Below are 24,107 nucleotides of genomic sequence, written 5' to 3'. Positions count from 1 at the left end.
TGGTTGTCATCGAAGAACCTGCCACTCAGGGTGGAGTCGCAGAAGCTGGCACCTCGGTTCATTGGCCCATTCCCTATCATAAGAGTGATTAGCCCAACTGCTGTCCGGCTCCAACTGCCTAATTCCCTGAGGGTGCACCCCACTTTCCATGTGTCTAAGATTAAGCCCATCCATGAGAGTCCGCTGGTCCCTGCTGCACCTGGTCCTCCTCCTCCACGGCTCGTCGATGGTGGTCTGGTTTACACCGTCCGCCGCCTGCTTCGGTCCAGACGGAGGGGTAGGGGTCTCCAGTACCTCATTGACTGGGAGGGCTATGGACCTGAGGAAAGGACCTGGGTGCCAGCTAGTCGGATTGTGGATAGGACTCTCATCACCGCTTTCCACCAACGGCATCCTGATCAACCTGCAATCCGTAGGGGCCGCCCCAGAGGGGTCCCTAACCGTCCGGCCCGCTCGGCTTCCTGTCCTGTGCCTGATCCTGTCTCGGGACCTGTCCCATCTCCCGACCACGGCCCTCCGGCTTCCTCCGAGGATGAGGACGTTCACTCGGACCGTTCGGAGGAGTTCTAGCCCTCCTCCGGCTCCCCTCCTCCCGCCCGGCGTGGTGTTGCTCTTGGGACTTCTGGGGCCGTCCCTTGGGGGGGTTCTGTCATGAGCCCTCTCACTCCACCGGGTTACCACCTTAATTTGCTTCCACTCTGCTCACCTCCCTCTCTCTACTCAGCCTAACTAGCTCCACCTGTCCCTGCTCTGCTCGGCTCTAATTACTCTGCCAGCTGCGCTGCATTACCCACTAACCTCTCCCAGTATTTAAGGCCCTGTCTTTCAGCTCTCCGGTGTCAGATCGTCTGCAAAGCTCACACCCGGAACCTGTTTGCTCGCGCTTCTGGCTCACCCTGGTTTTGTGACCCCGGACCTGCCTGTTTTTTGGATACTCTTCTGCCTCAGGAGATCCAGACCTGCTTCTGCCATTACGACTCCTGACTACTCTTCAATCCCGGTAACTCTGACCAGCCTTCTGCCTTGCTACTACGTATTTTGGATTTCCCTTGAACCTGTACTGCTGCCTGGTTTCATTCCGCCCTGTTGTGTCTGTGTTTCCCCCCAGGACTTCTGGACCACCCACCACCGGCTTCATAGGACGCATCGCTGCCACTGGGGGCACAGACCCAGCGCATTGGACGGGATCCCTGTTACCCCTGGAGCCTTCATTCACTCCCTACTTCCCTTTTCCCTTAAGTTTAATAAACTTTCTGGTGTGACGCAATTGTGGTCCTCTGGTCGTCTGTCTGAACCGTGACATAGGTGTAACTACTGTTCAAAATAACATGTTTCCATTAGGTGTAACTACTGTCCAAAATAACCTGCTTCCACTGTCCAAATAACCTGTTTCCATTAGGTGTAATTACTGTCTAAAATAACCTGTTTCCATTAGGTGTAACTACCGTCCAAAATAACCTGTTTCCATTAGGTTTAACTACTGTCCAAAATAACCTGTTTCCATTAGGTGTAACTACTGTCCAAAATAACCTGTTTCCATTAGGTGTAACTACTGTCCAAAACAACCTGTTTCCATTAGGTGTAACTACTGTCCAAAATAACCTGTTTCAATTAGGTGAAACTACTGTTCAAAAGCACCTGTTTCCATTAGGTATATCTACTGTCCAAAATAACCTGTTTCCATTAGGTGTAATTACTGTCTAAAATAACCTGTTTCCATTAGGTGTAACTACTGTCCAAAATAACCTGTTTCCATTAGGTTTAACTACTGTCCAAAATAACCTGTTTCCAATAGGTGTAACTACTGTCCAAAATAACCTGTTTCCATTAGGTGTAACTACTGTCCAAAACAACCTGTTTCCATTAGGTTTAACTACTGTCCAAAATAACGTGTTTCCATTAGGTGTAACTACTGTTCAAATAATAATAATAATATGCCATTTAGCATATGCTTTTATCCAAAGCGACTTACAGTCATGTGCGCATACATTTTTACGTATGGGTGGTCCCGGGGATCAAACCCACTACCCTGGCGTTACAAGCACCATGCTCTACCAATTGAGCTACAGAGCTACAGAGGACCACAAAAGCACCTGTTTCCATTAGGTGTAACTACCGTCAAAAAGAACGTGTTTCCATTAGGTGTAACTACTGTCCAAAATAACCTGTTTCCATTATCTGTAACTACTGTTCAAAAGCACCTGTACCATGAGGTGTATCTACTGTCCAAAATAACCTGTTTCCATTAGGTGTAACTACTGTCCAAAATAACCTGTTTCCATTAGGTGTAACTACTGTCCAAAAATAACCTGTTTCCATTATATGTAACTACTGTTCAAAAGCACCTGTACCATGAGGTGTATCTACTGTCCAAAATAACCTGTTTCCATTAGGTGTAACTACTGTCCAAAATAACCTGTTTCCATTAGGTGTAACTACTGTCCAAAATAACCTGTTTCCATTAGGTTTATCTACTGTCCAAAATAACCTGTTTCCATTAGGTGTAACTACTGTCCAAAGGAACCTGTTTCCATTAGGTGTAACTACTGTCCTAAAGAACCTGTTTCCATTAGGTGTAACTACTGTCCAAAACAACCTGCTTCCATTAGGTGTGACTACTGTCCAAAATAACCTGTTTCCATTAGGTGTAAATACTGTCCATAAGAACCTGTTTCCATTATGGTGTACCTACTGTCCAAAATAACGTGTTTCCACTAGGTGTAAATACTGTCCATAAGAACCTGTTTCCATTATGGTGTACCTACTGCCCAAAATAACATGTTTCCACTAGGTGTAACTACTGTCCTAAATAACCTGTTTCCATTAGGTGTAACTACTGTCCAAAATAATGTGTTTCCATTAGGTGTAACTACTGTCCAAAAGAACGTGTTTCCATTAGGTGTAACTACTGTCCAAAATAACGTGTTACCATTAGGTGTAACTACTGTCCAAAAGAACCTGTTTCCATTATCTGTAACTACTGTTCAAAAGCACCTGTACCATGAGGTGTATCTACTGTGCAAAATAACCTGTTTCCATTAGGTGTAACTACTGTCCAAAATAACCTGTTTCCATTAGGTGTAACTACTGTTCAAAATAACATGTTTCCATTAGGTGTAACTACTGTCCAAAATAACCTGCTTCCACTGTCCAAATAACCTGTTTCCATTAGGTGTAATTACTGTCTAAAATAACCTGTTTCCATTAGGTGTAACTACCGTCCAAAATAACCTGTTTCCATTAGGTTTAACTACTGTCCAAAATAACCTGTTTCCATTAGGTGTAACTACTGTCCAAAATAACCTGTTTCCATTAGGTGTAACTACTGTCCAAAACAACCTGTTTCCATTAGGTGTAACTACTGTCCAAAATAACCTGTTTCAATTAGGTGAAACTACTGTTCAAAAGCACCTGTTTCCATTAGGTATATCTACTGTCCAAAATAACCTGTTTCCATTAGGTGTAATTACTGTCTAAAATAACCTGTTTCCATTAGGTGTAACTACTGTCCAAAACAACCTGTTTCCATTAGGTTTAACTACTGTCCAAAATAACGTGTTTCCATTAGGTGTAACTACTGTCCTAAATAACCTGTTTCCATTAGGTGTAACTACTGTCCAAAATAACGTGTTTCCATTAGGTGTAACTACTGTCCAAAACAACCTGCTTCCATTAGGTGTGACTACTGTCCAAAATAACCTGTTTCCATTAGGTGTAAATACTGTCCATAAGAACCTGTTTCCATTATGGTGTACCTACTGTCCAAAATAACATGTTTCCATTATATGTAACTACTGTTCAAAAGCACCTGTACCATTAGGTGTATCTACTGTCCAAAATAACCTGTTTCCATTAGGTGTAACTACTGTCCAAAATAACCTGTTTCCATTAGGTGTAACTACTGTCCAAAATAACCTGTTTCCATTATATGTAACTACTGTTCAAAAGCACCTGTACCATGAGGTGTATCTACTGTCCAAAATAACCTGTTTCCATTAGGTGTAACTACTGTCCAAAATAACCTGTTTCCATTAGGTGTAACTACTGTTCAAAATAACATGTTTCCACTAGGTGTAACTACTGTTCAAAATAACCTGTTTCCATTAGGTGTAACTACTGTCCAAAATAACCTGTTTCCATTAGGTGTAACTACTGTCCAAAATAACCTGTTTCCATTAGGTGTATCTACTGTCCAAAATAACCTGTTTCCATTAGGTGTAACTACTGTTCAAAAGCACCTGTTTCCATTAGGTGTATCTACTGTCCAAATTAACCTGTTTCCATTAGGTGCATCTACTGTCCAAAGGAACCTGTTTCCATTAGGTGTAACTACTGTCCTAAAGAACCTGTTTCCATTAGGTGTAACTACTGTCCAAAATAACCTGTTTCCATTAGGTGTAATTACTGTCCTAAATAACCTGTTTCCATTAGGTGTAACTACTGTCCAAAATAACCTGTTTCCATTAGGTTTAACTACTGTCCAAAATAACCTGTTTCCATTAGGTGTAACTACTGTCCAAAATAACCTGTTTCCATTAGGTGTAACTACTGTCCAAAACAACCTGTTTCCATTAGGTGTAACTACTGTCCAAAATAACCTGTTTCCATTAGGTGAAACTACTGTTCAAAAGCACCTGTTTCCTTTAGGTATATCTACTGTCCAAAATAACCTGTTTCCATTAGGTGTAACTACTGTCCAAAATAACCTGTTTCCATGAGGTGTAACTACCGTCCAAAATAATCTGTTTCCATTAGGTGTAACTACCGTCCAAAATAATCTGTTTCCATTAGGTGTAACTACTGTCAAAAGAACGTGTTTCCATTAGGTGTAACTACTGTCCAAAATAACGTGTTTCCATTAGGTGTAACTACTGTCCTAAAGAACCTGTTTCCATTAGGTGTAACTACTGTCCAAAACAACCTGCTTCCATTAGGTGTGACTACTGTCCAAAATAACCTGTTTCCATTAGGTGTAAATACTGTCCATAAGAACCTGTTTCCATTATGGTGTACCTACTGTCCAAAATAACATGTTTCCACTAGGTGTAACTACTGTCCTAAATAACCTGTTTCCATTAGGTGTAACTACCGTCCAAAATAATGTGTTTCCATTAGGTGTAACTACTGTCCAAAAGAACGTGTTTCCATTAGGTGTAACTACTGTCCAAAATAACGTGTTTCCATTAGGTGTAACTACTGTCCAAAAGAACGTTTCCATTAGATGTAACTACTGTCCAAAATAACGTGTTTCCATTAGGTGTAACTACTGTCCAAAAGATCCTGTTTCCATTAGGTGTAACTATATGGTCCCCCCCCCCTACCCCCCCTCCGCATGGCTTCGTTATGGGTTGATGTCACTGTGAAGGGTAGGGCAGGGCACCCATGCAAGCACACACACACAAACACACACTCACATACAAAGACACGCACACACACACAGGCCACCCTCATTCATAAATTGATCCATAACCCACCCACTATATGGGGATTACCACCTGAGTTTATAAGCGCTGTCTGGGAGAGGACACCACAAAGACCTGTGTTGCATTTGTAACTGATAACAAGGCTAGATAAAACTCCGGTCTCTGAATAAAAGTTATTATCAAGTTATTTATCTAGCTATGTTGAGCAGTGGTAACCAAGCGTGTTCCCCCTCTCATGCCCCTCCGTGTAACACCCTAGGGTTCCTGCAGAAGAATAACAGTCTAGGGGAGGAAGGCCGGCTCGCAGGCTCGCTTTCAGAACGCCAGAAGAACCTTTTCTCCTGTGTTAACAGCGACCGGGATGCGCGCTTCCGCCGCACTGAGACCGATTTCTCCAACATGTTCGCAAGAGGTGAGAGAACAAGTTTATTCTTGTCAGACTTTTAATATAGGCCTACATTTTTTAATCTTTCATTTTTTAATGCTATTTTGTTATAGCCTTTACAGGCCCCCTTCTGTGAAAGGGCATCCAGCCTCTACATACATTTATTTTCGTTTTGTAAATGCTTTTCCCCTAATTCTTCTAGACTTACTTCCCACCAAAAATGGAGAAGAGGCGACTATGCAGTTCTTGTTAGAACTTGTGGACATCCTCACCAACTACGTCAGGAAGACGTTTGACCGTTCCACCAAGGTTCTGGACTTCCACCACCCTCACCAGCTGCTGGAAGGCATGGAGGGCTTCAACCTCGAGCTCTCTGACCAGCCAGAGTCCCTTGAGCAGATCCTTGTGGACTGCAGAGACACGCTCAAGTACGGCGTGCGAACAGGTACATACAACATAGACCACTAAACTGGCCACAACATAATTACGTGAAATATGTTACAAGTTTTAGACCAGATTTTTGCTTTTCATGCTTTTAGGGCAGTTTTTGTGTGCATTACTTTTCCATTCTTTGTATTTCTTATAAAAGCAGTTATCTCTCACCAAGCCAGGCAGACTAAACGCTTTTCATTGGAAAAACCCTTAGCCTATAAAGCTAATTAAGATAGGCTGTTGTTTCTCTCCTTCGTTAATTGGAAATTACATGAGAAACAAAGACGGTTCATTCTGCTCTGTAGGCTCCATTCCAATCCAAAACAACCAAGATTGCTATAGGCTAAAATGTTTTGGTTATATGAAACTCAACCAACCTATATAGTAGGACTATAGCCTATAATATTTTCATATTGTTTAGGCTATCTGGAAGTGTTTAATGCACCATTTTATTTATTCAATATGAACATATCGCATGTCATGTTTTTCACATTAATTAATGCATTGGGCTACAATATGTTTTATCTTTGTCACAGTCATCTGCTCGTGTTCACACCACATGAGCAAAATGGAATTCTACACAAAACCATTTAATAAGCTGTTCCCTCGATAGGCTACAACCAATCACAATGACGGGTTATTATTCCCCTGGTAATTCTGTTGACAACCTCTTCTCCTTCTCTCATCTTATTAAACCAAGTACCGCCCGCAGGGATGCAAGCCTGCGTGTGCTTGTACAAGCTGTTAGGAACGACAACAGTCAAAGTGTCCCTTGGGTTTCCTTCCTAAAGACCTTTAGCTTAATTCATTGATCATTTACACACACAAAGTGACGACAGTTAAGACAAAAAAAACCTGTGTCATTTAGCCTACCGCAGTTGATTCTCATGCCTTCATTCCACTTACTCTTTCCACGGTGCTGGAATATGCCAATAGAGCGGGAGCAAATCTGCTTCGCCCTTTCATATCTCCGATATTACGCTCTTCAGCCAGTCAGTCAGTCCGTCCGTCTAGGGGTCAACATGACATAAATACAACAGTAGTAGCTTAGGGAAGATGATTGTTGTTGGTGAATTTCTTTCAAACATCAAATTCAAGCTTTATGAGCATCTTTATGTGAACTCAGACAAAGTGGTTGTCATGTAACCTTGTTACCAATGTAGTTCCTCTGCACCTCCAAGGCAAATGTTTCACTGCAGCTCGGGTCCCAATAGGAATACAGAAAATAGTGAATGTGTTTTTTGTTTTGTTTTAACTTAGTGGTTTGTTTTCATAGCAGGAAAGAACCACATACTGTTTCAGCCCCCAGGGTAAAGAAAACACTGTGTGCTTTTATAAGGTTATAAAAACCTTCCAGGCAAATATTCCACTATGTTCTTTTGTTTCTTTATTAACCTTTATTTAATTCAGGAATTCCCATTGAGATATAATCTCTTATCTCTGTTACTCTCTGTGTACCAGGTCATCCACGGTTCTTCAACCAGCTCTCCACTGGGCTGGACATCATTGGGCTGGCTGGGGAGTGGCTCACCTCTACAGCCAACACAAACATGTGAGACATACACTGCTGTTTTTGTGTGTGTGTGTGTGTGTGTGTGTGTGTGTGTGTGTGTGTGTGTGTGTGTGTGCGTGTGCGTGCGTGTGCGTGCGTGTGTGTGTGTGTGTGTGTGTGTGTGTGCATGCAATGTGGACATCACTGTGCTGGCTAGCCAACGTTTTCAGTATTGTTGTTTTGTGCAGCGATGCAATTTAACTGGGAATGTGACGTTTGCATGATAGTTTGCAGGAAAGCCCCAGTGGGTTGTGATTGACATTTAAAGGATTTCCTTTAGCAAAAATATATTGGTTAGGTCAGAGGTCTTTAAAATGGCGTTCAAATGGGACCGTTATATACAATTTTGGTTTTGACCTGACTGCTGTTGGCACTGTACCAACCATGTATCGAACAGTAGGCCTGAATACTGTAAATCTCAGATAACACACACACACACGCCCCATGGGCTGGTTATTGCACATTGATCAGATCTCAGTTCTACATGGTGGCCCACTCTGATAGAGGGCATGAAGCCCTGCAGAGCTAAACAACACAGGATACAGGACACACAATACAGGACTGGACTACAAGAGAGAACGCAACGACAACACATATGTAGAGAAGAGAAACAAGTTAATAATATAATAGTAATACAGGACCATGAAAGACCAAATAAATAATAACGAGAAATGACTACAACATTACAAGAGAGAGCAAGCAGGGCAATGCCAGAGCTGCAAGAGAGACATACACATACATGACTGCAAGAGCGATCACAGACAATACAAGATTAGGATTTTGAGAGACCAGACATGTTCATTAATGGTAATAAAACAAGAAGAAGAATCAGAGTGATAGTAACAGAACAAGATTAAAAAGAAGAGACGCTTCACTTCTTTCTTAACATTAGCTTAGGCAATCACCCTGCTAGGAAAACTCCATCTCATCTCCCGGTTGGAACCTTGGAACCATGCCGAGAGAGAGAGAGAGAGAGAGAGAGAGAGAACTGGGACACTAAATTGTGATGCACACTGCACACACACACACCCACACATACACACACCAGTTCAGCCTGGCCCAGATTCAGGAGATAGTGTTAATGCCCCATTGACTGCAGGCTCATTGTGAACTGGTCTTAGCAGATAGCCCAGCTGGGCCCCACACACAATGGCCGCCCGGGGGACTGAAAACCCTGTCACACTCAGCGACTGACTGCCCCGGCTCCCTGTGGAGGACTCATTCTGGCTCTATTGTCCCTGTAGATAAAGACTGATTTTTCCCTTGCACTTGCACACACAAACACACGCACACACACACTCACACACACATGCACACGACTGACACAATGGTGCTCAGAGTCACTTAGGGGGTCTGGGTTGGGGAGAGTGCCCTTAATGATAATATGAGGGCATTTAGGGGCTGTCCCATGGGACAGGCAGGTGACTGAAGGGTAATTTTCACCATGAAAAGACCAATGATTGGCTGTGATTGTGATAATGATCGCCATTATAGATGTTATTGCCAGAGACAAGGAAAAATGAAAATCCTTTGTTCTCAGCCGAAATCAGCAGATCTGTCTTCCTTATATAAGATAATGCTCTGCTTGTACGTAAGGCAAATAGGATATTTTAACAGTGACATTTTGTAACATGGTTACAACATTTAGTCTGTGCTTTTCTGGGTCATTGAGCCAGTTAGTATATATATATATATATATATATATACACAGTGCATTCGGAAAGTATTCAGACCTATGGTAAATTCAATTGATTGGACATGAAAGCCACACACCTGTCTATATAAGGTCCCACAGTTGACAGTGCATGTCAGAGCAAAAACCAAGCAATGAGGTCGAAGGAATTGTATGTAGAGCTCCGAGACAGGATTGTGTTGAGGCACAGGTACCAAAAAATGTCTGCAGCATTGAAGGTCCCCAAGAACACAGTGGCCTCCATCATTCTTAAATGGAAGAAGTTTGGAACCACCAAGACTCTTCCTAGAGCTGGCCACCCAGCCAAACTGAGCAATCGGGGGAGAAGGGCCTTGGACAGGGAGGCGATCAAGAACCTGATGGTCACTCTGACAGAGCTCCAGAGTTCCTCTGTGGAGATGGGAGAACCTTCTAGAAGGACAACCATCTCTACAGCACTCCACCAAATCAAATCAAATGTTATTTGTTACATGCGCCGAATATAACAGGTGTAGACCTTACCGTGAAATGCTTACTTACAAGCCCTTAATCAACAATGCAGTTCAAGAAATAGAGTTAAGAAAATATTTACTAAATAAACTAAAGTAAAAAATAAAATAAAAAGTAACACAATAAAATAACAATAACGAGGCTATATACAGGGGGTACCGGTACAGAGTCAATGTGCGGGGGTACAGGTTAGTCTAGTTAATTTGTACATGCATAGATAATAAGCAGCGGGGGGACGGGGGACGGGGGGGGGTTGTTGTCAATGTAAATAGTCCGGGATTGTTCAGCAGTCTTATGACTTGGGGGTAGAAGCTGTTAAGGAGCCTTTTGGACCTAGACTTGGCGCTCCGGTTCCGCTATCTTACGGTAGCAGAGAGAACAGTCTATGACTTGGGTGACTGGAGTCTTTTACAATTCTTTGGGCTTTCGTCTGACACCGCCTAGGTCCTAGATGGCAGGAAGCTTGGCCCGAGTGATGTACGCATTACCCTCTGTAGTGCCTTACGGTCGAATGCCGAGCAGTTGCCATACCAGGCGGGGATGCAACCGGTCAGGATGCTCTCGATAGTGCAATTGTATAACTTTTTGAGGATCTGGGGACCCATGCCAAATCTTTTCAGTCTCCTGAGGGGGAAAAGGTGTTGTCGTGCCCTCTTCACAACTGTCTTGGTGTGTTTGGACCATGATCGTTTGTTGGTGATGTGGACACCAAGGAACTTGAAACTCTCGACCCGCTCCACTACAGCCCCTTCAATGTGAATGGGGGCATGTTCGGCCCTCCTTTTCCTGTAGTCCACGATCAGCTCCTTTGTCTTGCTCATGTTGAGGGAGAGGTTGTTGTCCTGGCACCACACTGCCAGGTCTCTAACCTCCTCCCTATAGGCTGTCTCATCGTTGTCGGTGATCAGGCCTACCACTGTTGTGTCGTCAGCAAACTTAATGATGATGTTGGAGTCATGCTTGTCCACGCAGTCGTGGGTGAACAGGGAGTACAGGAGGGGACTAAGCACGCAGCCCTGAGGGGCCCCAGTGTTGAAGATCAGCGTGGCAGATGTGTTGTTGCCTACCCTTACCACATGGGGGCGGCCCGTCAGGAAGTCCAGGATCCAGTTGCAGAGAGAGGTGTTTAGTCCCAGGGTCCTTAGCTTGGTGATGAGCTTTGTGGGCACTATGGTGTTGAACGCTGAGCTGTAGTCAATGAACAGCATTCTCACATAGGTGTTCCTTTTGTCCAGGTGGGAAAGGGCAATGTGGAGTGCGATTGAGATTGCGTCATCTGTGGATATGTTGAGACAGAATGCAAATTGGAGTGGGTCTAGGGTTTCCGGGATGATGGTGTTGATGTGAGCCATAACCAGCCTTTCAAAGCACTTAATGGCTACCGACATGAGTGCTACGGGGCGGTAGTCATCTAGGCAGGTTACCTATGGTGGTTTGCTTGAAACATGTAGGTATTACAGACTCGGTAAGGGAGAGGTTCAAAATGTCAGTGAAGACACTTGCCAGTAGGTCCGCGCATGCTCTGAGTACTAGTCCTGGTAATCCGTCTGGCACCGCGGCCTTGTGAATGTTGACCTGTTTAAAGGTCTTGCTCACATCGGCTACGGAGAGCGTGATCATACAGTCGTCCGGAACAGCTGGTGCTCTCATGCATGCTTCAGTGTTGCTTGCCTCGAAGCAAGCATAAAATGCATTTAGCCTGTCTGGTAGGATTGTGTCACTGGGCAGCTCGCGGCTGGGTTTCCCTTTGTAGTCTGTAATAGTTTGCAAGCCCTGCCACATCCGACAAGCATCAGAGCCGGTGTAGTAGGATTCAATCTTCGTCCTGTATTGACGCTTTGCATGTTTGATGGTTCGTCTGAGTGCATAGCGGGATTTCTTATAAGCGTCCGGAATTGTGTCCCACTCCTTGAAAGCGGCAGCTCTAGCCTTTAGCTCGGTGCGGATGTTGCATGCAATCCATGGCTTTTGGTTGGGATATGTATGTGCGGTCACTGTGGGGACGACGTCGTCGATGCACTTATTAATGAAGCCGGTGACTGAGGTGGTATACTCCTCAATGCCATTGGATGAATCCCGGCACATATTCCAGTCTGTGCTAAACAAAACAGTCCTGTAGCGTAGCATCCGCGTCATCTGACCACTTCCGTATTGAGCGAGTCACTGGTACTTCCTACTTCAGTTTTTGCTTGTAAGCAGGAATCAGGAGGATAGAATTATGGTCAGATTTGCCAAATGGAGGGCGAGGGAGAGCTTTGAATGCGTCTCTGTGTGTGGAGTAAAGGTGGTCTAGAGTTTTTTCACCCTCTGGTTGCACATGTGACATGCTGGTAGAAATGCCTGCATTCAAAGTCCACGGCCACTAGGAGCGCCTCTTCTGGATGAGCATTTTCTTGCTTATCGCCTTATACAGCTCGTTGAGTGCGGTCTTAGTGCCATCATAAGTTTGTGGTGGTAAATAGATGGCTACTAAAAATATAGATCTTGGTAGATAGTGTGGTCTACAGCTCATCATGAGGTACTCTACCTCAGGCGAGCAATACCTCGAGACTTCCTTAATATTAGACATCACGCAACAGCTGTTATTGACAAATAGACACACACCACCACCCCTCGTCTTACCGGACGTAGCTGTTCTGTCCTGCCGATGCACGGAAAATAATCTTTGTCCAGTTCGAGGTGAGTAATCGCTGTTCTGATATCCAGAAGCTCTTTTCAGTCATAAGAGATGGTAGCAGCAGCATTATGTACAAAATAAGTTGGTTTGGAGCCCGTAAAACAGCAGCCATCCCCTCCGGCACCATGATTGAAAATAAGGCCTTTATGGTAGAGTGGCCAGACGGAAGCCACTCCTCAGTAAAAGGCACATGACAGCCCTTGGAGTTTGCCAAAGGCACCTAAAGGACTCTCACACCATGAAAAACAAGATTCTCTGGTCTGATGAAACCAAGATTGAACTCTTTGGCCTGAATGCCAAGCGTCACATCTGGAGGAAACCTGGCACCATCCCTACGGTGAAGCATGGTGGTGGCAGCATCATTGCTTTGTCATTATGGGTTATTGTGTGAAAGGGAAAAAAACAATTTTATAAATTTTAGAGTAAGGCTGTAACGTAATCAAATGTGGAAAAAGTCAAGGGGGCTGAATACTTTCCGAATGCACTGTATATTATATATGTAGTATATATTTTAAAAAATTAGACTGTAACCACCAACCATAGGAGGACTCAGGAGCCCGCTCTCATTGAGTGTAGACAGCCTGCTGCTGCCGCTCTGCTAAACATCAGATGGGTGGAGAAAAGGAGGTAGGGGGCCCACGTGGGTAACTGGGTGGCCCTGCCTTGATTGGGTAACTGATTAATAAAACATTTTAAATAAACTGCATAATAGATAAATGTGACTGGTCAATTGTGTGAGTCAGCGGCTGGGCCCGTAGGGGGCCCTAAAGGTCCAAAACATTTAAATAATAAATAATGTTATTTTTAACGTTATAATTTTTTATCCAACCACTGGAGCCCGCTCTCAATGTACAAAATACACAAGAGTGCATAATTGTGACGATCGTTGAGAGACGGGTCAGACCAAGGTGCAGCGTGCGATGTGATCATGTTTATTAAATAATAAACACAACAACAACAACAACAACAACAACAACAACAACAACAACAACAAACCAACGTAACGTGAAGTCCAAGGCTATACACAATACAAGCCAAACACAGGAACAAGATCCCACAACTATAGTAGGCAACTGGGCTACCTAAGTATGATCCCCAATCAGAGACAACGAGCGACAGCTGTATCACATAGATTTCCACACCCTGACTCAACATACAAGAGTTCCATACGTCAGGGCGCGACAATAATTTAACCACAGAGTATCAATAGTTTATAAAAAAGAACTGTGGGTTAATTTTTATCACAAGCACATACAGGTATCTGCCAAAATAAAGGAAACACCAACATAAAGTGTCTTAAAAGGGTGCTGCGCCACCACCAGCTGCCAGAACAGCTTCAATGCGCCTTGGCATAGATTCTACAAGTGGGCCTAAGCCATGCCAGGAAAAGGCACCCCACACCATCACGTATACTTTGTATCCCTCGTTTACTCAAGTGTTTACTTTATTTTGGCAGTTACAGGTATGCCTACAGTCGAGAAGACTGCAGTTTGTTGCATTGTGGCCATAGACATACACTATATATACAAAAGTATGTGGACACCCCTTCAAATTAGTGGATTCGGCTATTTCAGCCACACCCGTTGCTGACATGTGTATAAAATCGAGCACACAGCCATGCAATCTCAATAGACAAATATTGGCAGTAGAATGGCCTTACTGAAGACATCAGTGACTTTCAACGTGGCACCGTCATAGGATGCCACCTTTCCAACAAGTCAGTGTGTAAAATGTCTGCCCTGCTAGAGCTGCCCCAGTCAAGTGCTGTTATTGTGAAGTGGAAACGTCTAGGAGCAACAACGGCTCAGCCCGAAGTGGTAAGCCACACAAGCTCACAGAACGGGAACGTCGAGTGCTGAAGCGCGTAAAAATCATCTGTCCTTGGTTGCAACACTCACCCTTGAATGAGTAGGTGTGTCCAAACTTTTGACTGGTACTGTATAATATTGTACAATCTGTGTGTCGCTTCATTGGCCTGGGCTATTCTTTGTTTGAATTGAAGACCAGATTGATCTCAGTTAGTCAGTCAGAGTTGCCAATCATTTTTTAAAAACAAAGCACCGGGGCCTATGATTTCTTAATCCGGCCTTATGTGTGTGTGTGTGTGTGTGTGTGTCTGTCTGTCTGGCGTGTAATTAGGGCCCATCAGTCATAATCTGTGCTGGCGTATTGACTGGCACCTAATGTTCTAATCAAACTCTCCCCAGGATGGCTGCTACAGCCCGAATAAATGCACATGAATTATAGTGCTGCTGCCGAGGATTATCTCTCTCATTCTCTTTCTCTCCCGCTCTATTCTCTCTCTCTCGTTCTCATTTCCTCTCCCTTTCCTTTCCTTTTCTCTCCCTCCTTCCTCCTTCTTCCTCTCTTCCCCCTACTATCCTCTTTGCCACAAATGTCTTCCACTCCTCTCTCGGTCATGTCTTATTCCCCTTCCTCCCCTCCTATGTGTGTCTGTCAGTGCTGCTCCCCTGTCCCCAGTTGAGAGGAGGGGAGGGCTGTGAAGGGTAGAAGGGGGGTTGTGTGTGTGTTGTGTAACTGGCCTTGTTAGACAGTAGTGCTGCTTTTCCAATGAGATTTACCCCCAAAACCAGTGGGCTGCTAATGTTCTTGTGTTTCAATCAGGAGTGTGACACTAAAAACAAGCAAGCAGAATCAACAGCCTCTGCATCATTCAAGACTTTTGATTTTGTGAGAAGGTGTTAAAGTTCACAGTTAGTCATTGTTATGTAAATGCAAGCTGAAGAGTACCCAGGGCCTTGCCTTGGCTCCAAGTTAGTCTGCCGGAGCCATGGCAGAGTGAGACACGGGTGCCGGCCCGCGTAAGTGGAAACAGAAAAGTTGGAGCCTTTTGGGTAAAACACTGGGGTAAATCATCATTGGAAATGCGCCATAGGTGGAGGGGGAGGGGTGAGAGAGGCGAGGGAAGGAAGGGGAAGGATGTGGGGAGGTCAGGCATCAGTGGGACATAGCCTTAGGGCCACAAAATTCACACAACCCACACCCAAATACACAACCTAACCCAGAGTTGCTTACAAATGTCATAGATCATTTCAGTCTACCAGAGATCTTTCCCTCTCTTTCAAATCCCTTTAAAGTAGAATTTAATTCAGTGCATTTCAAATAAATTCCACGCAGTCATAGAACATGAGAGTTTCATTGAATCTGAAAGGTTACACTTCCAGATACCAAAGAATATATCACTTTCCTCTGGAAACAGTGTTCATATACCTTTAAACCTTGGTGCATAGAATAGCCAATTATATTTCCACCAACCATTTCATTTGTTTGGCTTCTTTTTGAAGGCCTCGGGGTCAACTTGAGGGATAAACTAATGCATTCTGGGAAATTAAGTATTTTTCCCCATATTGAAAAAAATGTAAGTGATTAATGAAATGTAATAACTTAGAATATTCGCATCACATGAGGTTGGTGGCACCTTAATTGGGGAGGACGGACTCGTGGTTATGGCTGGAGTGGAATTGGTGGAATGGTATCAAATACATGGTTTCCATGGTTTCCATGTGTTTGATGCCATTCCATTAGCTCCGTTCCAGACGTTATTATGAGCCATCCTCCCCTCAGCAGCCTCCACTGATTCGCATACAGGTTTTGTTTTCCTTGATCATTAATTTTAAGATTAATTTCAATTGTTTCAACAATATTTTATATGCTTGTATATAACATCATGTTTGATGTTTTATGTACAAGATGTACACTACCAGTCAAAAGAGTGTGCAAAGCTGTCATCGAGGCAAAGGGTGGCTAGTTGAAGAATCTCAAATGTTAAATATATTTTGATTTGTTTAACACTTTTTTGGTTACTACATGATTCCATATGTGTTATTTCATAGTTTTGATGTCTTCACTTTTATTCTACAATGTAGAAAATAGTCAAAATAAAGAAAAACCCTTGAATGAGTAGGTGTGTCCAAACTCTTGACTGGTACTGTATATTTGTATAGACTACAGCTAATATAGAAGAGGCATTTGAATTTCATTGAGTTTCACTGAATTCAATTCTATTTCAATTAATTCAAATTCAAATTTGTGATTATGTATCCTGTTTACTACTTCAATTCAAATGTAATTCAAATTCAAGAATTGAATTGGAATTTATGAGGCATTCTCAATTCAATTCTGAGCCAAACCCTGATCTCAACATTCAATAGAGATCGAAACAAAAGCCTCTCTGTTGTCATCTCCGTCTCCTCTCTCCCTCTGTCTCTATGTCTTTGGTTCCGCATCTGTGCTCCCTCTCTCTCTCCTTCACTCTCTCCTTCATTCTCTCTTTCTCTCTCTCCACTCTGAAGCAGGAAATAGATTTGGGGCTAAAGCCTTCTTATCGCTCCCCAACACAAGTCCCCCCCTCCCCATCCCCCCCGTTGAGATTGACAGAATTGACAGATAACCATCAGAGCTTTGTGTGCTTTAATTAAACGCTGACTGATACTTTAAAGGGATTTGAATATGAATGTCTGCTCTCTGTCTCATATCAGGCGGATTTTAATTAGTTCAACTCTGTCAGCAAAATTTGCTTGTGTGCACATATGTGTGTGTGTGTGGGTGTGAGGCTAATTTAATGGAACGTTGAGTCCATAGGGTTGTCTTGCAGTTCAAGCAGTAGCTCTGAGTTCTCAGCTCCGTTTAGCCATGCAAAAATAACATCCTTGAATATGTTTAACTTTTGTTCACCTGAAGTAAAGTCTTAGCTGGTACGTAGGAAAAGGGTCAAAGGTCTATGTGACCTAAATATTTTAAGCGAAATGTTGCAATAGTCAATAAATGTTGTTTTGAGTGAACTGATGTATGAATTGATTGATTTATATATTCATATATTGATCGGCAGGTTCACCTATGAGATCGCTCCAGTGTTTGTCCTGATGGAGCAGCTGACGCTGAAGAAGATGAGAGAGATGATTGGCTGGCCCTCAGGAGAGGGGGACGGCATATTCTCACCAGGTACTGTATGTAGAAGATAGTGTGTGTGTGTGTGTGTGCAGGCCTATGTGAGTATGTTATATGTTACTACTGTTTGATACCTTTACAATATACAAGTGATAACGTACAACATGACTGAATACATTTTATTGTCCTCTCATGTGGAAATGTATCATTGTATAGTGCAAAAATGAGGTGGTCATATCTGTCTGTATTGGACTAGCTGCTGTCCAGGGTCCTGTACTGACCAGTCATTCTCTCTCTGTCCACAGGGGGCGCCATCTCTAACATGTACAGTGTGATGATCGCTCGCTACAAGTACTTCCCCGAGGTCAAGACCAAGGGCATGTCTGCCGCTCCCCGCCTGGTGCTCTTCACATCAGAACATGTACGTCACACGCACACGCACTCACACACGCACACGCACACTCACACGCAAAAACACACTCTGAAGAAATCCTCAATAATGTCGGTTTTAAATTGTTTATGTTCCTGTATTTTCCTGTGATCCCACAGAGCCACTACTCTATCAAGAAGGCAGGGGCAGCTCTGGGCTTTGGCTCAGAGAACGTGGTCCTGCTGAGCACAGATGAGAGGTACACTACAGCTACTCACAAACACACACGTCCCACATACTTTAGATTTACCCCCATGGAGTACATCAGGACGCACCTGACCCACTGTAGATATTCATTAAGATAGATCAGCTGATTCTCTGTTCCTGTTCTTTCTCAGGGGGAGAGTTATTCCTTCTGATCTAGAAGCTAAGATCCTCAATGTCAAGCAGAAGGTGATTCTCTCGCTCTCCTTCCCTCTCTCTCTCTCTCTCTCTCTCTCTCTCTCTCTCTCTCTCTCTCTCTCTCTCTCTCTCTCTCTCTCTCTCTCTCTCTCTCTCTCTCTCTCTCTCTCTCTCTTTCTCCCTCTCTGTCTCTCCCTCTGTCGTTTCCTCTGTCTCTCTTTTTCTATCACTTTTTGTCTCTCTGTCTCTCTCGCTCTCTCTCTCTCTGTCTCTACGTTTCTTACATAAAGGATTTTGTCACTTTGTGACTCCTGTGATATTGTGTTCCTCCAGGGTTATCATCCACTGTTTGTGAACGCTACAGCTGGTTCCACTGTTTACGGAGCATTTGACCCCATCAACGAGATCGCTGACATCTGCGAGAAATACAACATGTGGTTGCACGTAGACGTGAGTACAGTGTGTGTGTGTGTGTGTGTTTGGGGACAATATTGTTTTTTCCTATTGTTCTAATGGTGCGTGTGTTCTTTCTCCAGGGTGCATGGGGAGGTGGTCTCCTGATGTCCAGGAAGCATCGCCATAAGTTCAGCGGGGTTGAGAGGTACTGACACACAAACACACACACACACACACACACTCCTTAATTCACAGAACAAACACACACTAACGGCTGCTGTTCCTCTTTTAGGGCTAACTCTGTCACGTGGAACCCTCACAAGATGATGGGAGTGCCTCTACAGTGCTCCGCCATCCTGGTCAGAGAGAAGGTGAGGACAAACACACACACGCATACACACGTACACACATACACACTCTCTCTATATATAACCCTGTTCGTTCTCTCTGTAGGGTATTCTGGCTGGCTGTAACTCGATGTGTGCAGGGTACCTGTTCCAGCCTGATAAACAGTATGATGTCAGCTATGACACGGGTGACAAAGCCATCCAGTGTGGGCGCCACGTTGACATCTTTAAGTTCTGGCTCATGTGGAAGGCCAAGGTGAGCTAATGTTACATGAATCTAGTATTTGGTCATGTCCAGGCTTCTAATTACATATAGACCCTAATGGAGTTTCGACACTTATAGGAATGCCCTGCCGTCCCCAGCCCGCACCTCTGTATTTTCAGCCCTTATTAATCATTGTAATATTATATTTTTTCCGCAGGGCACCATAGGATTTGAGCAGCACATTGACAAGTGTCTGGACCTGTCTCAGTACCTCTACGACAAGATCAGAAACCGAGAGGGATACGAGATGGTGTTCGAGGGAGTGGTAAGCAACTGTCCTTCTACTTTTTCCTTTCCTCCCTCAGTCATCCCTCCCTTCCATAGTAAGGGTGCTGAAAAATCATAATAAAAAAAAACATCTTAATTAAGGTCCACATATTCTAAATGTGTGTCTTCTCTACATAGCCCCAGCACACCAATGTGTGTTTCTGGTACATTCCACCCAGCCTGAGAGGCATGGAACACAACAGCGAGGAGTATCGAGAGAAACTTCACAAAGTAAGTGTTATACCATCTTCTAACTTTTCAAATGTTCTAGAAACTTTATTCCAGAATTCTAAATATGTTCTATTCCCCTCCCATCCTCCAGGTGGCACCCAATATCAAAGCAATGATGATGGAGTCTGGTACGACCATGGTGGGCTACCAGCCTCAGGGCCAGAAGGTCAACTTCTTCCGCATGGTCATCTCCAACCCTGCAGCCCTCCAGTCAGACATCGACTTCCTGATTGACGAGATCGAGAGGCTGGGGCATGACCTGTAGATAGCGCCACCACAATAGCCGGAGGCCGGAACTGCAGTTTTCAATGTTTTACCTGTGACCATGTGACCACACTAATCAGCTCAGAGAATTTTGGAGCTGTTCTTGTCCTAAACAATTCTCTCTGTAGGTAGGATATGTAAACCACAGCCACTAAAGTTTGACTAATGTGTGTATCTGTGTGCAGTAGAGACCTGTGTTGTGTGTGTGTTCAAGTCCGTTTAGCAGTAATTTGTCTGTGTTGTACAGTAGATTCATAAGAGCAATTATGGTACGGTAACACAGGGAAACCCTCTACATCGGTGTGAGTGTGTGTATGCACGTGTCTGTGTGTGTGTGTGAATACAAGGAATGCCTGAGAGCACATATAGTATACAATATATTATGATTTATGAATATTATGATATACACGATGCATCACTTGCTCTCAGCATATATATAATTCTAGACACAGACGCACCAACTCTTTCTCCTAGCGTTAAACCTTGACCTCCAGTGTGTGTTTCGTGGAGAAGCTGTGTGTGTTTAACAGTGTATGTACCCCGTGCTGTAACCTAATGCTGTATTGACCTTTGAACTATGACCTTGAAAATGCCCCTAGATTCTGATCAAGGGTCAGTATTATGTGTTTCTCCCTAATGGTTAAAATGATACATTTTAGGTATTGGAGAGGGTAAGCTGATCCTAGATCTGTGTCTAAAGGCAAATTCTACTTGCAGCGTGTAAAACACTGGCTCCTTGCCTGTGTGGAACAAGCCTACAGTATGTCATTTTTGAAGATGTTTAAATACTAATATGATAATGATATATAGATAAATATATATAAAGAAAAATATGATTAATTTATGACATTACCAGTGTTTTAAAAGTCAAGTATTTTCTTCCATTTGTAAATGTATATTTTATTTATATTCTATAGCCTCTATGTAATCTGTATGTTTTGATTAATAATGTTATTAGTAAATTATATATTAACATATTATTGTGAATATGTGAGCCAAAGAAAGTGAATCGGGAACGTAAAGCAATCCACAGCCCTTGAGATAGCAGAAATACACTAAATCACATGTAAAATATTCTAAAGATATTGCTTAATTTCCCTAATCCTCAGTGCAATCTGTATAGTGTGTATCTGTGATTGTGTCTCTCTGACTGAATGTTTTGCAGTGATCAGATTTACTGTATGATACTTAATTATTATAAGATTATAAGGATGGTATGTAGGGACCAGCTAAGTAAACTGCACAATGACCTAAACCATGTGACCAATCTTCTTTGTATGAAGGCGTATTGGGAGAATTGTCCTTAGGAAGCTACAGTAGGCACTTTAACTCACAATCATGCAATGTGCAGCTCCAATAAAGTATATTAAAGAAACAGTGTGTCTTATTGTTTCAACTGTTTTTGTAGGATAGGAGTGTGTAGACATTTGCATCCGTGTCAAACTCATTCCACAGGTTTTCGCTCCTCCCTTGGACCTGATTGATGAATTAAGGTCACTGATTAGTGAGGAACTCCCCTCACCTGGTTGTCTGGGTCTTAATTGAAAGGGGGAAACAAAAAACAGCAGATTCTAGGCCCTCCATGGAATGAGTTTGAAACCCCTGCTGTACATGTTGATAAATGTACAGAAAACACACATACACACACTAAATAGACTCACACCTCATTCCAGAGTGACACATGACAGCACACTGCAAAATTAACTTCATCTAGAAGAAAGACAACACCATTTTCCTCCTTTACAGTCAGAAGCCAGTTCTCTCCTCTTATCGTTTTCACTTCTCTCTTTCTCTCTGTACCTCTGAAGGAAACTGTACTCCTCAGTGTCTTACCCACAGTGTCCTCTCCAGCTCCAAAATCTCAGTGGTAATCACCCCAATTGCACTTATGCTATCACACACACCTAATCACCCAGGGAAATTATTTGGTTGGCCCCAGCTGCCTACCGCTGCCTGATGAGCTGTTGACAGATCCCCATCTTCTCTCAGCCTCCTCACCTCTCTTCCTCTCCTCTCCTTTTAATCAGCCCACTCTCCTCACCTTTATTCCTCTCGACTCCCTATGGCTGTCAGCCCCCATCTGGCTGTCAGTCACCCAGCTGAGTGGAGTGATGTGGCATGACTCCACCTGGTGGTGGCTCTAGACCATGTGTCAATCAGAGGTACGCAAGTGGATTGCCGAATAAGGAACCCTGTGAAGCTCTTCGAAATTTCTACCTCCGAGTAAGGAAGATATAGATGTCTAGTGAATTGAGATTCCAATTCAAGAACGGAAACATTGTCATTGACAATTAATTCCACCTTTAATTCTTGATTTGGAAATTCAAAGAATGTTCTAAATTGACAGTTACCAAAAAGCCTACCAGCAGCTCCCACACAGTAGAAGGTGATAATATAGTCTGGCATGTAATTGGTCATTACAGCAGTAATTTGGAAGCAGGTGTTCCAAGCCTGGGATAATAATAATAACTAATGAATATGGAGGAGGCAGCCATAGAGCGAGAGAGAGAGAGAGAGAGAGAGAGAGAGAGAGAGAGAGAGAGAGAGAAAGAGAGAGCCAGACCCAGAGATACAGAGAGAGAGAGCAGACAGAAAATGTGGTATGTTACCTGTAAAAAATATAAGGCAATGTTTATATGACCCCCTTTCAAACAGCCCCTTATTTGCACCATGGGGGCTGTATGCAGTTCAAATTAAGGAGGTGTTAAACAATAGAAGTGTTAATTTACCTGAAAAATCAAATCAAATTGTATTTGTCACATGCTTCGTAAACAAAAGGTGTAGACTAACAGTGAAATACTTACTTACGGCCCTTCCCAAAAAGGCATAGAGAGAGAAAATAGAGAAATAATAGAAAAGTAATAACACGTAATAATAAAAGTAATAATAAATACACAATGAGTAATGATAAATTAGCTATACACAGGGTACCAGTACTGAGCCGATGTGCATGAGTACAAGGTAAATGAAGTAGATATGTACACTACTTACAGTGGGGAAAAAAAGTATTTAGTCAGCCACCAATTGTGCAAGTTCTCCCACTTAAAAAGATGAGAGAGGCCTGTAATTTTCATCATAGGTACACGTCAACTATGACAGACAAATTGAGAATTTTCTTTCCAGAAAATCACATTGTAGGATTTTTTATGAATTTATTTGCAGATTATGGTGGAAAATAAGTATTTGGTCACCTACAAACAAGCAAGATTTCTGGCTCTCACAGACCTGTAACTTCTTCTTTAAGAGGCTCCTCTGTCCTCCACTCGTTACCTGTATTAATGGCACCTGTTTGAACTTGTTATCAGTATAAAAGACACCTGTCCACAACCTCAAACAGTCACACTCCAAACTCCACTATGGCCAAGACCAAAGAGCTGTCAAAGGACACCAGAAACAAAATTGTAGACCTGCACCAGGCTGGGAAGACTGCATCTGCAATAGGTAAGCAGCTTGGTTTGAAGAAATCAACTGTGGGAGCAATTATTAGGAAATGGAAGACATACAAGACCACTGATAATCTCCCTCGATCTGGGGCTCCACGCAAGATCTCACCCCGTGGGGTCAAAATGATCACAAGAACGGTGAGCAAAAATCCCAGAACCACACGGGGGACCTAGTGAATGACCTGCAGAGAGCTGGGACCAAAGTAACAAAGCCTACCATCAGTAACACACTACGCCGCCAGGGACTCAAATCCTGCAGTGCCAGACGTGTCCCCCTGCTTAAGCCAGTACATGTCAAGGCCCGTCTGAAGTTTGCTAGAGTGCATTTGGATGATCCAGAAGAGGATTGGGAGAATGTCATATGGTCAGATGAAACCAAAATAGAACTTTTTGGTAAAAACTCAACTCGTCGTGTTTGGAGGACAAAGAATGCTGAGTTGCATCCAAAGAACACCATACATACTGTGAAGCATGGGGGTGGAAACATCATGCTTTGGGGCTGTTTTTCTGCAAAGGGACCAGGACGACTGATCCGTGTAAAGGAAAGAATGAATGGGGCCATG

The 24,107-nt window shown here is 43.3% G+C and overlaps 1 protein-coding gene across 3 annotated transcripts in view; it reads left to right on the top strand.

The window, feature by feature from the left end:
* Positions 1-21,478, top strand: part of LOC121581181 (glutamate decarboxylase 1-like) — a 34,679-nt gene extending 13,201 nt beyond the window's left edge. For all 3 annotated transcript variants that reach the window (XM_041896616.2, XM_041896615.1, XM_041896617.1), the window contains 14 exons: positions 5,683-5,835; positions 6,011-6,253; positions 7,702-7,792; positions 17,501-17,613; positions 17,865-17,980; positions 18,109-18,188; positions 18,328-18,382; positions 18,665-18,781; positions 18,868-18,932; positions 19,020-19,098; positions 19,181-19,330; positions 19,497-19,604; positions 19,745-19,837; positions 19,929-21,478. In XM_041896616.2, the coding sequence (XP_041752550.1) occupies positions 5,683-5,835; positions 6,011-6,253; positions 7,702-7,792; positions 17,501-17,613; positions 17,865-17,980; positions 18,109-18,188; positions 18,328-18,382; positions 18,665-18,781; positions 18,868-18,932; positions 19,020-19,098; positions 19,181-19,330; positions 19,497-19,604; positions 19,745-19,837; positions 19,929-20,102 (1,637 nt within the window). In that variant the 3' untranslated portion in view covers positions 20,103-21,478. The remainder of the gene's footprint in view (positions 1-5,682; positions 5,836-6,010; positions 6,254-7,701; positions 7,793-17,500; positions 17,614-17,864; positions 17,981-18,108; positions 18,189-18,327; positions 18,383-18,664; positions 18,782-18,867; positions 18,933-19,019; positions 19,099-19,180; positions 19,331-19,496; positions 19,605-19,744; positions 19,838-19,928) is intronic.
* Positions 21,479-24,107: the final 2,629 nt, after the last annotated feature.

Source organism: Coregonus clupeaformis, chromosome 14 (assembly GCF_020615455.1).
Source record: "Coregonus clupeaformis isolate EN_2021a chromosome 14, ASM2061545v1, whole genome shotgun sequence".
Lineage (NCBI taxonomy): Eukaryota > Metazoa > Chordata > Actinopteri > Salmoniformes > Salmonidae > Coregonus > Coregonus clupeaformis.
Note: the sequence above shows the minus strand (reverse complement) of the source record. Positions and strands in the feature narration are given on the sequence as shown.